This window comes from Bos grunniens, chromosome 13, assembly GCF_055505025.1.
Source record: "Bos grunniens cultivar Pamir isolate PY7600 chromosome 13, Bosgru_T2T1.0, whole genome shotgun sequence".
NCBI classification, from domain to species: Eukaryota; Metazoa; Chordata; class Mammalia; order Artiodactyla; family Bovidae; genus Bos; species Bos grunniens.
In genome coordinates, this window is record NC_141177.1 from 70547932 (window position 1) to 70562379 (window position 14448).

General features: G+C 42.2%; 1 protein-coding gene across 14 annotated transcripts in view; it reads left to right on the forward strand.

Moving 5' to 3' along the window:
• The first annotated feature begins 377 nt into the window (after positions 1-377).
• The window catches only part of CELF2 (CUGBP Elav-like family member 2), a 560158-nt gene continuing 546087 nt past the window's right edge, over positions 378-14448 (forward strand). For 6 of the 14 annotated variants that reach the window (XR_015139875.1, XM_086334852.1, XM_086334855.1 and 3 more), the window contains exon 1: positions 1261-2376. Coding sequence is in view for 9 of the 14 variants with exons in the window: in XM_086334852.1 (XP_086190978.1) it covers positions 2324-2376 (53 nt within the window). In the remaining 5 variants the exon portion in view is untranslated. Of the gene's footprint in view, positions 521-1260; positions 2377-14448 lie in introns of those variants that run through there. The other 8 variants (XR_015139876.1, XM_086334856.1, XM_086334863.1 and 5 more) reach the window with 5 other exon arrangements.

Genomic DNA, 14448 nt, shown 5'->3' on the forward strand with positions numbered 1-14448 from the left:
TGCACTTGGACTTGGGGCAGGGTTTCATCCAAAGTTTTTTGTAAGGACGACTGCCTTAAAACATGATTTCGTAATCGAGGAACACGTTCTTGTCCTTTCGTCCTTTGGCCAAAAACCAAGTCCTTCCGCCTGTCACCCATTAAGCCTGAACTCCAAGGGTTAAGGACCCATTCCCCCTTCTCCCCCAGACCTGAATCTCAGCGGCAGAGAGATGGGTTAATATATAAGGATGATCTCACTGTAGTCACAGAAGCGATTTCATTATAATCTTTGTTTTCTCCTGCTAACTTTCTAAATGGAGAAACATCTTATTAATTACCTAAGCATTTGGAACCCTTTGGAGGTACACGCCCCACAAATGCTATTATTATCACCCACATTTGGTGAAGTACTTGAGGATTACAAGTGTTCTGTAAAGGTTTATACATTACTCTGCTGTGACCCAAGATCCACAGTGGGACAGCAAAGACAGCCCAGGAAGAAGCATGAAGCTCCAGAGAGGCAGGGGTTTGTATAACAGGTATGAAATTCTCTTTCAGTTTAGCATAAAGATAGTCAGACTCCTAAAGAGAGTCATTTACAGCCATTAAGGAAACTGTGTATGACTGTAACTGGGAAAGCTGAGGGTTTGCTGCATATTCTTAGAAGGGGGTCCTTAGAGAAAAGGGTAACAGGGAAAGGATTTAAAATGCTGTGAGGGGCATTTTGAGTTAACTGGAAGAACTTCTTGACAATAAAAGCAGAACACTGCCAACAGCTGTCACCACATCTTTCCCTACAGAGATTCTTTTTCTTTAAGTTCAGCCTAAAGGCAAGAAACTGGAACCCATCCTCCAGGCTGACCATTTTAGGTAGTAAGGTCAATGCAGAACATTGAATGGCTGCGCATTCTTTTTAAGTCTGAACTCTTCTTGTGGGAAAACTATCGGCTGGTGCCAGTGTGCCCTTAACACCCCTTAACACTCTCCACACTCTTTTCAACCAAGACAAAAAGACCTAGAACTGGCCATGCACAATAATCATTGTTTTGTTAGACCAAGGAGGCTGATCTTCCATGTCTGGTGATGATCTTAAAATTACCTTTTAAAATAAGGGTAGGGAGAGGAGGAATTGGATAGAAAGAGAGAGAATCAAGAATCAAGTAAAGCTCATGTGGCATGCAGGCATAGGAAAAATCTGAATAACCAGAGAAGTCATGGAGACCGTTATGCCAGGGGATTTCAAGGTCAATGCCAGGATCCTGGGAGGACAGGGTGGGGGAAGGGCTTCAGAAGCGGAGCCTTAGCTAGAACCTAGTAAAGCAGAAAACTCACTAAGAGACAGTGCTGAGGAAAATTAGAAACCTGCATGCTCACCAACAACCCACATCAGCACACAGACCAGTCTAGAGGAAAACATTTCTGCTCTGGATTTTTTTTTTTAAACATCTGCTATGCACGGTTTCAGATGATTATTGAAAGGATGTTCAGTTTTAAATAAAGGACAAAAGATATACAAGTTGAGGGAGAAAAGCCCACGCCCTCTTCTGTTAATGCTTAGAAAGATTCTACATTTCCCCCTCTTCATGTTATTTTAAAACATGAAAAAGAAAGAAAGGGCGGGGGGAGCAGTGTAGCAAATTCTCTGCCAGAAAACACACAGTAAATTCTAGCTTGTTAAGCAGCCTGGTTCCAAATTATTTCTAAAAAACAAATCCTAACAGTCATGTAGTTACAGCCTCTGAGGGAAGCTGTAAGACCGACGCTGGTGTCCCGGAACCCAAGCCACCAAAAAAAAAAAAAAAAAAAAAAAATCAAGAAAGAAACCTAACCGGTTTTCTGACAGAAATATGAAAGCAAAATCTCAGAGGCAAGAGGATGCCCCAGAGGAGGAGAAAGCTGCAGCTTGCAGTAATCTGTAAATGATTGCTGGTAAAGTCTGGAGGCTTCAGGCTTGATCTGTGTTTGTTCCAAAAGCAAGCCAAGAAGGACGGTGTTAATAAAGAGAGATTTAACTGAGAGCTGTGCTTGGAATAAAGTGGGCTACAAAAAGGTCAAATGTGATCAGTCGGAGCAGATTACAAGGGCTTTAAAAGGTGGTGTGGAGAAATGAGCCGGGGTGGGGAAGTAATATAGCGCAAGATTGATTTGGGGGGTGTGTGGGGGGGAGGGGGGGTGGAGAAAAGCCAGGACAAGTGCTTATCAATCCTAGAAGGAGGAAGAGCCGCGCGGGCGCCCAGTGGCTCCGGGCCTGAGCCGAGCAGCTGGCTGCCGCCTCCTTTCCCCTTCCCTCCCCGCGCCCCCTCCGCCCGGGACTGGACCTGCCTTCAGCCACCCTCTAGACAATGGTCTCTTTAATCTCTGATTTGGATCCACTCAAAGACTGGAAAGTTTTAAGGTAGGCCTGCTTTCCTTTCTCTCGCGTCGCTGTTTCCGTTCACGGCCAAGTTCCTCCCCCCGCACCACCCCCCCACCCCAATTAAGGCGCTCGGGTCGCTGCGCGCAGCGCCTGCGGTGGGAGGCGGGGGCCGCCGGATCTGCTCGGGGCTGGGGTGCTCCGGGGTGATTCGGCATCGACTTCCAGCAGACGCGGAAAGAGGGGCGTGAGAAGTCCTCAGTTTCATCCCCGAGGGGAAGGCGGCGTATTTTAATGACAGTTTGTCTTCGTGAAATGATTCTTGACGTCGGCCGAGTCTTAACCAGTTATCCTTGTCATTGCGTTTCATGGGGCACTGAATCCATCAGAGAAGTGGCAAACTTTCTGGGACTTCAGATAAAAAAGCGAACTTTCCAGAAAACTATTGCTGCTCTTCTAGGAAGAGAGCCCATGGAAATGCGGTTTCCTCCTGTTGACCTCTCCTCCCCACCCCCCGGTCTAATTTGGAAAAGCCAGTGCGATGAAAACTCGGCTCACCTTTGAACCGAATGAGTGGAGTTTCTGAAAGGAGCTCTTTCTCTGAATGCCCCTGAAAAGATGAACTCTGACCACTTCATGATTCAGAGACCCAGAAAAATGAGAACCCAAGGACTTCAAAGGGGCAAAAGTTTATGCATTTCCTCCACTTGAGTCTAAACTGACTCCTCCCTTAGAGTTCACAATTCCTTTCTAGTTTAACTTAACATTGAAGAGTATTTCCCAGCCAAAAGAACTTTGGGCAGTTTTTAAAAAATAAAAAATGTTGATGAGTTTTTATGAAAAAGTGGTTCAACACAATGACGTGTTGTCTCTGGTATCTACTCCCGAACACGATTCCATTGGAACTACATCAAGTCCCAAACAAGGCACCTCTTTTTCCTGACGTCTTGTATTAATTGGCTATTACTTAGTTCTCTCTCATGAGCTCTGCCTAATTTTATTATTTTTAGAATTTATTTTATTGAAGTGTAGTTGATTTACAATGTCATGTTAATTTCTATTGTATAGCAGAGTAATTTGGTTATATATATATACATTGTTTTTCATATTCTTTTCCATTATGGTTTATCACGGGATACAGAATATAGTTTCTTCTGTTATACAGTAGGACCTCGTTGTTTAGCCATCCTATATAGGTTGCATCTACAGTACTAATCCCAAACTCCCAATCCCTGTCTCCCTACTTGGCAGCCACAAGCCTGTTCTCTGTGAGTCTGTTTCTGTTTCATAGGTCAGCTCATTTGTGTCATATTCTAGATTCCACGTATGGTGTTTGTCTTTCTCTTTCTGACTTCACTTAGTATAATACTCTCTAGGTCCATTCTTGTTGCTGAAAATGGCATTATTTCGTTGTTTTTGATGGCTGCGTATTCCATTGTATATATATGTGCCACAGCTTCTTTATCCATTCAACTGTTGATGGACATTTAGGTTGTTTCCCTGTCTTGGCTATTGTAAATAGTGATGCAATAAACTAATTTTATTATTTTTAAAAGCAACCAGATGAGGGGCTTCGCTGGTGCTCCAGTGGCGAAGACTCTGAACTCCCAAAGCAGGGGGCCCGAGTTCGATCCCTGGTAGGGGAATTAGATCCCACGTGCTGCAACTAAGAATTCACATATTGCAACTAAAGAGATTCTGAGTGCGACAACTAAAGATTCTGAGTGCTGCAACTGAGGATTCCCTGTGATGCAACTAAGACCTGTTCCAGCCAAATAAATAAATAAATATTTTAAAAATAAACAAAAGCAACCACATGATACAAAAGAGCAAATAAATGAAAAATTGGCTATTATCTATCTCAATAATTTTCTTTTTAAAAATTCTTGTACCTTGCTCTCTAGAACGTCACATGTATCAGTCAGTCAGTTTAGTGTCTCGGTCATATCCGACTCTTTGCTACCCCATGGACTGCAGCACACCAGGTTTCCCGGTCCATCACCAACTCCCGGAGCTTTCTCAAACTCATGTCCATTGAGTTGGTGATGCCATCCAACCATCTTGTCCTCTGTCGTTCCCTTCTCCTCCTGCCTTCAATCTTTCCCGGCATCAGGGTCTTTTCCAGTGAGTCAGTTCTTTGTATCAGGTGGTGTGTATACATATCATATAGCATGTGTCGTTTTATAATCTCTGCAGTTAAATATCAAATGCGTTTCCAAGTTTCTGCCTCCCCTTCATAATCAAATTTTTAATGGGTATAAATGATGTTGATTTGTACATTGTTTTTACTGAATTACCCCGTTGATTGAAAGTTTAGACCGTTTCCAGTCCTTGATTTATATGAACGATTCAGTGGCATCTTTGTGCATATACCTTTCTGCTTTCATTAAGTAATTCCCAGGATTTCTAGATGAAAAAACACGAGTGTTTTATGGGCCTGTCAGTGATATTTTCTTCTATTTGTAGATTTAACTTTTACTTTTAAATGAGAGATGCTAAAGTACTTCTGTGAATGCCCTCATGATGCAGCTATTACAATAAATTTCATTCTCCTTTTCTTTAATTGCATTAGTAACCTACTTCTAATATTGAAATATTTCTTAAGGGTGCTTTTTAAAAAATTGTTTTGGGTGATTACCTTATTAATATTATTGCCCAAATGGATAAGACGGGCCCCAGCTCTGAGCATATGTAAGATCCAGTTCAGTTCAGTTCAGTCGCTCAGTCGTGTCCGACTCTTTGCGACCACATGGACTGCAGCATGCCAGGCCTCCCTGTCCATCACCAACTCCTGGAGTATACTCAGACTCATGCCCATTGAGTCGGTGATGCCAAAGGCTTTTTTAGATGATGATCCCTAGTCTTAATGTACTTGAAAACCAGTGGTAATGTTGCCTTTCCCCTCAATGTGTCTCTAACATAAGTGAAATGTATTTATGGCTAGAGTAAGTAAAGCTCCACAAACTTGGACTGAGAAGACCTGGGAAAGAGAAGGATCTTTGCATTGACCTCTGGTGCACCAAGTTCATTCTGTCCATACCTCTCCTTGGCAAGTGTTATCCCATCCTCATTTCAACTATGTGTAATTCTTTCCCATGATAAATTATTATAAACTAGGTAGTATTTAAGCGTTACATTTTAAATTCCTTTATTGTTTATAATCAGGCATCATTTTGGCTAATTCTGGTTCATAGAGCCATTTACTCACCAACACTAAGGCTCCGTCCATTACAGGCATGCTTTAATACTCCAGTTTATTGTGCTTCGCAGATATTGCATTTATTACAGACTGAAGGTTTGGAGCAACCCTGCAATGAGCAAGTCTTTTGGCACCATTTTTCCAGCAACATTTGCTCACTTCTTGTCTCAGTATCCTATTTTGGTAGTTCTCTGAATATTTCAATTTTTTCATCATTATTGTACTTCTGGTGATCTGTGGTCAGTGATCTTTAATGTCACTTTTGCAAAAAGATCATGCATGATTCACTGAAGGCTCAGATGACGGTTAACAATTTTCAGCAATAAAATATTTTTAAATTAAGGGGCTTCCCAGGTGGCTCAGTGGTAAACAATCCGCCTGCTAGTGCAGGAGACACAGGAGATGCGAGTTCAATCCCTGGATTGGGAAGATCTCCTGGAGAAAGAAATGGCAACCCACTCCAGTATTCTTGCTGGAGAATCTCATGGACAGAGGAGCCTGGTGGGCTACAGTCCATGGGGCCACAAAAAGTCAGACACAACTGAGTGACTGAGCACACACACACACATACAATTGTTAGACATAATGCTATTTCACACTTGACAGATTATAGTTTAAATATAACTTTTATTTGCACTGGGAAACCGAAAAACGTGTGTGACTCACTTTATTGAGATTTTCACTTTACTGCAGGGGTCTGGAATCAAACCCATAATATCTCTGAGGTGAGCCTGTGTATGCAGGAGAAGCAGAGATACAACATGACCTTATAAATGGGATAATCTAGCTGGAGACTGAGGATGTACATGCTAACGGCATACAGGGTTATATGTGATATGATTTACGTCAATAAAATGCTTTACAAATGCAGAGGTGAGGGATCCTATTACAATACTGCTACTGCCCTTGTCTGATTAATAGGTGAGCAGAATGCTTGGTCTATAACACAGAAAGACTTTCAGACCTGCCTAACCTGCAATATTTTCCGTGTTTGCTCCAGGTATACAGCCTGGAGTTCTGCCAAACCTGCTGCTCTTGAAAAGTGATTGCAAGGCACCTTTTTTGAATCTGCTTACACCCCAGTTTGGTGTTATAAGATATGATCTGTGAGTGGGATACCAGTTCAGGTCATAAACCTTTTTCAGGCACTGTATATTTGGCATCACTCCCTCCTAGGTTCATTTTGTCAAATGGAAAAAAAAAAAAAATATATATATATATGTATATATATCCAGGTTGGGAATCCTGCTGTTGGCTGTTTTAACTCCTGTATACCTTAAGTGGCTTAAAAGAAATGACTTACACCAACATTCATGCCAACAATTTGCAACTGTAACACTCCCCTCTTGACCACTGGGAAAGCACAAACACAAAGGCTTCACTCAAGAGACTCAAAATCAGCTAAGTCAAAAAAAAAGGTACATAGAAGAAGAAAAAGAAAATGACAAAGTAGTAGATGTATGATTAAAAGAATAAAAAAATCCTGCCAATTTGATTCATATAAGAATTCATGGTCATCGATACCACCTGAGGGAAAACAAATCATAAAGATGACTCAAGTTCAACAGGTTGAAAACGGTACCTATAATCTCCCCCACGTCCTGGTTCTTTTCTGGTGTTCTCAGGCTTATGAATCACAGCAAGTAGGTATCCAGCCAGGTACTCAAATTGGAAAGTTGGCAGGCTCCCTCATCCCTCATATTCCTTCCTAATTACATCCAAGCTATCACCAGCTCCACGGATTTCAGCTCCTAAACATCTCCTGCATCCCCACTTTTCTCACCCCAACTTTCTTTGCTGTGATCTTATTGTGCTCAGAACTCTATCAGTTCAGTTTAGTTCAGTTCAGTCGCTCAGTCGTGTCTGACTCTTTGCGACCCCATGAATCGCAGCACGCCAGGCCTCCCTGTCTATCACCAACTCCCGGAGTTCACCCAGACTCACGTCCATCGAGTCAGTGATGCCATCCAGCCATCTCATCCTCTCGTCCCCTTCTCCTCCTGCCCCCAATCCCTCCCAGCATCAGAGTCTTTTCCAATGAGTCAACTCTTCGCATGAGGCGGCCAAAGTACTGGGGTTTCAGCGTCACCATCATTCCCTCCAAAGAAATCCCAGGGCTGATCTCCTTCAGAATGGACTGGTTGGATCTCCTTGCAGTCCAAGGGACTCTCAAGAGTCTTCTCCAACACCACAGTTCAAAAGCATCAATTATTCGGCGTTCAGCCTTCTTCACAGTCCAACTCTCATGACCAACCAACATGACCACAGGAAAAACCATAGCCTTGACTAGACGAACCTTTGTTGGCAAAGTAATGTCTCTGCTTTTGAATATGCTATCTAGGTTGGTCATAACTTTCCTTCCAAGGAGTAAGCATCGTTTAATTTCACCATCTGCAGTGATTTTGGAGCCCCCAAAAATGAAGTCTGACAGTGTTTCCACTGTTTCCCCATCTATTTCCCATGAAGTGATGGGACCGGATGCCATGATTTTCATTTTCTGAATGTTGAGCTGTAAGCCAACTTTTTCACTCTCCACTTTCACTTTCATCAAGAGGCTTTTTAGTTCCTCTTCACTTTCTGCCATAAGGGTGGTGTCATCTGCATATCTGAGGTTATTGATTTCTTCCAGTCCAGCGTTTCTCATGATGTACTCTGCATATAAGCTAAATAAACAGGGTGACAATATACAGCCTTGACGTACTCCTTTTCCTATTTGGAACCAGTCTGTTGTTCAATATCCAGTTCTAACTGTTGCTTCCTGACCTGCATACAAATTTCTCAAGAGGCAGATCAGGTGGTCTGGTATTCCCATCTCTTTCAGAATTTTCCACAGTTTATTGTGATCCACACAGTCAAAGGCTTTGGTATAGTCAATAAAGCAGAAATAGATGTTTTTCTGGAACTCTCTTGCTTTTTCGATGATCCAGCGGATGTTGGCAATTTGATCTCTGGTTCCTCTGCCTTTTCTAAAACCAGCTTGAACATCAGGAAGTTCACGATTCACGTATTGCTGAAGCCTGGCTTAGAGAATTTTGAGCATTACTTTACTAGCATGTGAGATGCGTGCAATTGTGCAGTAGTTTGAGCATTCTTTGGCATTGCCTTTCTTTGGGATTGGAATGAAAACTGACCTTTTCCAGTCCTGTGGCCACTGCTGAGTTTTCCAAATTTGCTGGCGTATAGAGTGCAGCACTTTCACAGCATCATCTTTCAGGATTTGAAATAGCTCCACTGGAATTCCATCACCTCCACTAGCTTTGTTCGTAGTGATGCTTTCTAAGGCCCACTTGACTTCACATTCCAGGATGTCTGGCTCTAGGTCAGTGATCACACCATCGTGAATATCTGGGTCATGAAGATCTTTTTTGTACAGTTCTTCTGTGTATTCTTGCCATCTCTTCTTAATATCTTCTGCTTCTGTTACTCTATACTACCTCCTAAATCTCCCTGCTTCAATTCTTGCTATCATAGGCTACTTTTCACAGAAGAGGAATGACAACACTTGAAAGCCGTAAATCAGATCATGTGACTTTCCTTTTAAAAGCCTCCTGGTTATTCTTCAAATAAAAGCCAAGACCTTTATCCTAACCCACAAGACCTCATCTGACCTTACCCTTGACTATCTCTTCAACCATAGCTCCTCTGTCTTTCCCCACATCCCACCTTACTCCAGCCCCTCTGGTCTTCTTTCTTTTCGTCCAATGAAGCAAGCTTATTTTGGCTGTAGGGTATTTGCAAGGAGCTGTCCCTCAGTACTCTTGCCTGGAAAATCCCATGGACGGAGGAGCCTGGTAGGCTGCAGTCCATGGGGTCGCAAAGAGTGGGACACGACTGAGCGGCTTCACTTTCACTTTCACTCCCGCTCTCTGCCTGGAAAACTCCCTCACTGTTCACCGGGCAGGATGCTACTGTCATTCAAGTCTTAGCTCAGATGTCACCTCCTCAGTGAAGCCTTCCTTGATTCCTCAATTTTTTTTTAATTGAAGTATAGTTAATTTACAATTAGTGTTAGTTTCAATTGTACAGCAAAGTGATTCAGTTATATATGTGTGTGTGTGGATGTGTATATTCTTTTCCAGGTTCTTTTCCATTATAGGTTTTTACAATATATTGAGTATAGTTCCCTGTGGTATACAGTAGGACCTTGCTGTTTATCTGTTTTATATATCATAGTGTATGTATATTAATCCCAAACTCCTAACATATCTCTCCCTCCCAGACCCCTTAATTTAAAGCCATCTGAAAATGACTCTTCAGCATTTCTCACTGGTAGGCTGAACCATAGAAAACTGCCAACATTCAGCCACTGCAGACCTATAAAACTTTCAGTTTTGTATGGTTAAACTAATACTCTCACTATAGCACATATTGGTATCTGCTGTTTTCATATGTGCTTATTTATTATTTCTCTCCACTGTTAGGATCTATCTTTGGTATGGTTAACTGATGCCTAAAATATTTCCAGGCACATTATAGAGAATGAATGAGTGAAGAATGAATGAATGGGGACTTTCCTGGTGGCCCACTGCCTAAGACTCCAACCTCCCAATGCAGGGGGCCTGGGTTCAATTCCTGGTCAGGTAACTAGATCTCACATGCTGCAACTAAAGATCTGGCATGCTGCAATGCAAATTGAAGATCCCAAATGCTATAACTATGACTCAGCACAGCCAAATAAATATTGTTTTATGAAAAGAATGAATGAATGAATGATGTGGTCTCTGTGTATCTCCCTCATTAACTTTATACTCCGTGAGGCCAGAGGCTTTATGTATTTTGTTCATACTCCAGAGTTTCCCTGGGATGGTGGTGATGGTGTCTTATGTGGAATGAATAAATGGATGAGTGTCTTCTAACTCAGAGTTTAGTAATTCTCTCTCCACTTCCTCCCTTCTGTTGCAATCAGCCAAGTGTCTGGATTTAATAATATGGAAAATTTTTAAATTCTCTGAGAACCCAATTCAACCAGAATTTTTTCTACATAAAACAATGATCTAGATCAAGGGTTGGCAAACGTTTATAAAGGGTCAGATAGTACAAGGGTCAGGTTTTGGTGGCCACACAATCTCTGTTGCAGCTACTTAGTTCTGCCATCAAAACATGAAAGTAGCCAAAGGAAGTATGTAAATAACTAGACTTGAATATGAACCAATAAAACTTTATTTATAGAAACAGGAAGTAGGTAGTATTTGGCCCTAGGGCCATAGCTTACCTTTCATCTATCATCTAGGCTAATGACTTGACCAACAACAACAACAGCAACAAAAATACAAGTGGTTTTGATAGACAGTTGGAAGGATGTTTTCAAATCTCATATGACAAAGTACATGCCATAAACTAACCTCATTATTGGGGAAAAAAATGAAGAGCCTTGGTGATATTTCACAGGTCAGCGATGTTTTCAGTCATGAGCACTTGATCTTGCAAAGATGATTACAGTCTGGAGGAAATTTATGGCTCGCACATCCCTTAAATGTTTGGACGAGCCTTCAGGCTATAACAAAAGACACTGTTGCCTGTTCCCTTACTGAGTGTGTGAGAAACTCTCTTTAATGAGAACAGCACATGTTGATGGAAGAAAAAAAAAAAAAAAGAACAAATCCTGACATGTTTTAAGTCACTGCCTGGCCTCGTTTCTTTCTGTTTCGTTGCTTTCTCCAGCTCATTTAGGAGATATTTCTCTTTCACATGCCTGATAAATCTCCCAAGATGAATTCCAAACTCAAGAAGAAAGCGTGCAGTGTGATTTTGAATGACTGCCGTGTGTAGATACTCTTCAGCTCATATTACGTGACATCTTGGAGATGCTTGGATTGGGGAGAGGTTATGGGGAACTCTCGTGGTGTCCAGTCAGAGCAGGTTGACCACCCAAAGATCAGGGATTATTAGTCTTCTTCCAGGATGACAGAAGAATTATTGATAGTTTCTGGGTGCCAGGCTTTATGCTAAGAGTTCCTTGTTTAATATCTCACTTAATCTTGCAGCAGCTCTATGACATAGGTGGCAGCACTGTGGCTCCTGTTTGCCGCACTGTAGACTCCAGGTTTTGTAGCTCTGGGCCAGAGCACTTGAAAATGTACTGTCTGGCACCTTGGAGCACTGGCACCTTGGTGAAGCATGTTGCTTTCACTGTGCCCTCGAAGGGAAAAATTTGCACCCCATCATTCTTTTTTCCACTGGAAAGTTTGAAGAATCATGACCCACGTACTCCTGGGTACTTTAAAAAATCTTTGCAGAGCAGGGGGAGAGTAAGGCTATGAAAAAGCAAGAGTTATATCCAGTAATAATTCTCTAGAAAGAATGAATTACATGTTTATAAAAGTGAACACAAGACCTGGGCCTTTTAAATAATGTATTATATCAGAGAATAATCTACTGTTTTTCACAAAACATGACTAATGTAGCACATAGCATAACTAATAACGACAAAGGGTATTATAAGATCACATAAAAATGTAGAAAAATCCTGTTATCCATAGGTTGGAATGTTACTGCCATGGTTTTTACCTCTCATTCCAGCCCTCAAAAATCCCAGATGTTAAGTCATCCTCAGGTATTGTTTCTAGTCCATTGACTCCAATAATCAGCAGAAAAATATTCACTTGACAGTTACTTTATTCCCCCTGCTGAGTGGGTCTGTTTATCCCAAACCTGTGAAATCTCTGTGAGGAGAAACAAAGGAAAAACTCCCCTGCCATGGGGGAATGTCTCTTTAAGGTCAGAGACCACAGAGAAGAATACTGGAGTGGGTTGCCATTTCCTTCTCCAAGGGATCTTCCCAGCCTAGGACTCAAACCCAGGTCTCTCACACTGCAGGCAAACTCTTTACCATCTGAGCCACCAGGAAACCCCCACAGAGAAGTTATTTTTCCCAAATGGAAGAGGATCACCTGCCGCTTTTATTCCACTATTTCAAAAGAGGATCTGCCAGTGACCTCTCTACACTCCCCAAATAAGTGTTCAAACTTAAGCGTTCCTGAATACTAGCATCATATTCTATAGATCAGGGATCCTCAACCCCTGGGCCATGAACTGGTACCAGGGGCCATGGCCTTTTAGGAACTGGGCCACACAGCAGGAGGTAAGTGGCAGGCTAGGGAGGGAAGCTTCGTCTGTATTTACAGCCACTTCCTAACCTCACATTTCTGTCAGATCAGCGGCAGCATCATGATGAGTTGTATAATTATTTCATTGTATATCACAGTGTAATGATAAATAGAAATAAAGTGCACAACAAGTGTAATGCACTTGAATTATCCTGAAACCAACTCACCCCCCGCACCACCACCGCCAGTCTATGGGAGAATTGTCTTCCATGAAACTGGTCCCTCGTGCCAAAAAGGTTGGGGACTGGTGCTGTAGGTCATAGTGTAAGGAGAGGGCTCAAGGTCAGGTCTGTTCCCGCATGCAGTCCCTGTGTTTACCTCCCTCTCTGTTTTGGTGCAACAGAAGGCACCTCAAGAGATCAGCTAATTACTCCCCTTTGTGCAACTTTGTGTTATAAAATCTCCCTGACCCAGATCTGATTCTTCCCCATTTCCTCCAAAGGCTTTCCAATGTGTTCAGTGGTAAAGAATCTGCCTCTCATTGTAGGAGAAGCAGGTTCGATCCCTGGGACGGGAAATGGCAGCCCCCTCCAGTATTCTTTTCTGGAAAATCCCATGGACTGGGGGCTACAGTCCATGGGGTTGCTAAAGAGTCAGACTTGGCTTAGCGACCAAACAACAATTTCCTCAAAGAACAGCTCAGTAACCATCTCTCCTTGCCTTTACATCCCACACAGTAGCCATCAGGCAAGAAGGTTTTCTTCCCCAAAATGCTCATAGCACTGAATCTAAGCCTTAGATGCTCCAGTGCTAGTCCAAATTTCCTGCTTTGTAAGGTTTATGTATATTTTAGTTTAATTCCTAGACTGTAAACTCTCAAAAGATAGATAAGGTCCACGCCCCATTCATCTTTGCATCCACTTGCATCTTTAGCATCACCTGGCATGGCATTTCACCCAGCCAGGATTGGAACAGACATCTGCATATTCCTGATTTGTAAGATGAGAGATTGAATGAGATTATATCCAGGGATCCCGTCTATAAAATTACACAATCAGTGTGAGAACAAAGAAGCACCCTCCCCCAGGACCCTGAGTCCCCTCTCTGAGCCACATGATGCATCCTTTCCCTACACTGACGAGTTTTTCTCACAGCAAAGCAATTCTCTTGCTATTGATCCTCATTTTCTTTCAAGCCTCTTTTATTCCCAGTCCTTCTGTAGAGTTGATGGACTAAACTACAAACCTGGTTTCAGATGTTCTGTCTTGAACTAGGGCTGTAATGTAAATCAGCTGTTCCAGGAATGAGTTTTGCTGACACGTATTGACATTAGCAATCATAGGACCAGTCCTACGGGGCTCGGTGTTACAGTCAGTCCGGGTTGCAGGTGTTTCGGTTACCCGTGGCTTTGGCACACCATTCTGTTCTTCATTGCACTAGTTTTTCATTCTTATAGAGACACAAATGTCTAAGCCAGAAAGAATTGTAAGAGGCCCCTAGAAACGGCAATTTTCTGTATTTTATCATGTTTCCTGGTGGGTAAGTGAAAGATTTTGTAAATAGAAAAATGTTGCCCTCATTTAAGTTTGGTATTTACAAATGGAACACAATGCTGCTTCTGAGCCTTTACACATGACATTTTTTCCCACCATCATTATCATCATTATTGACCATAACAACCATTATTGAGTACCCAAAAGCTGGAATATTCTTTCCATCTTCTCCATGAAACACACATGCTTAAAAAATTTGTTCTAACCTGAGCTTCTGAAGGCAACTTTGCCTGATAACCCTGCTCACTTTGTCCACTTGCCTCATTAGAACTTCCTGAACATTTAGCCATCACTCTATAGAGATGTAGTTTAAATG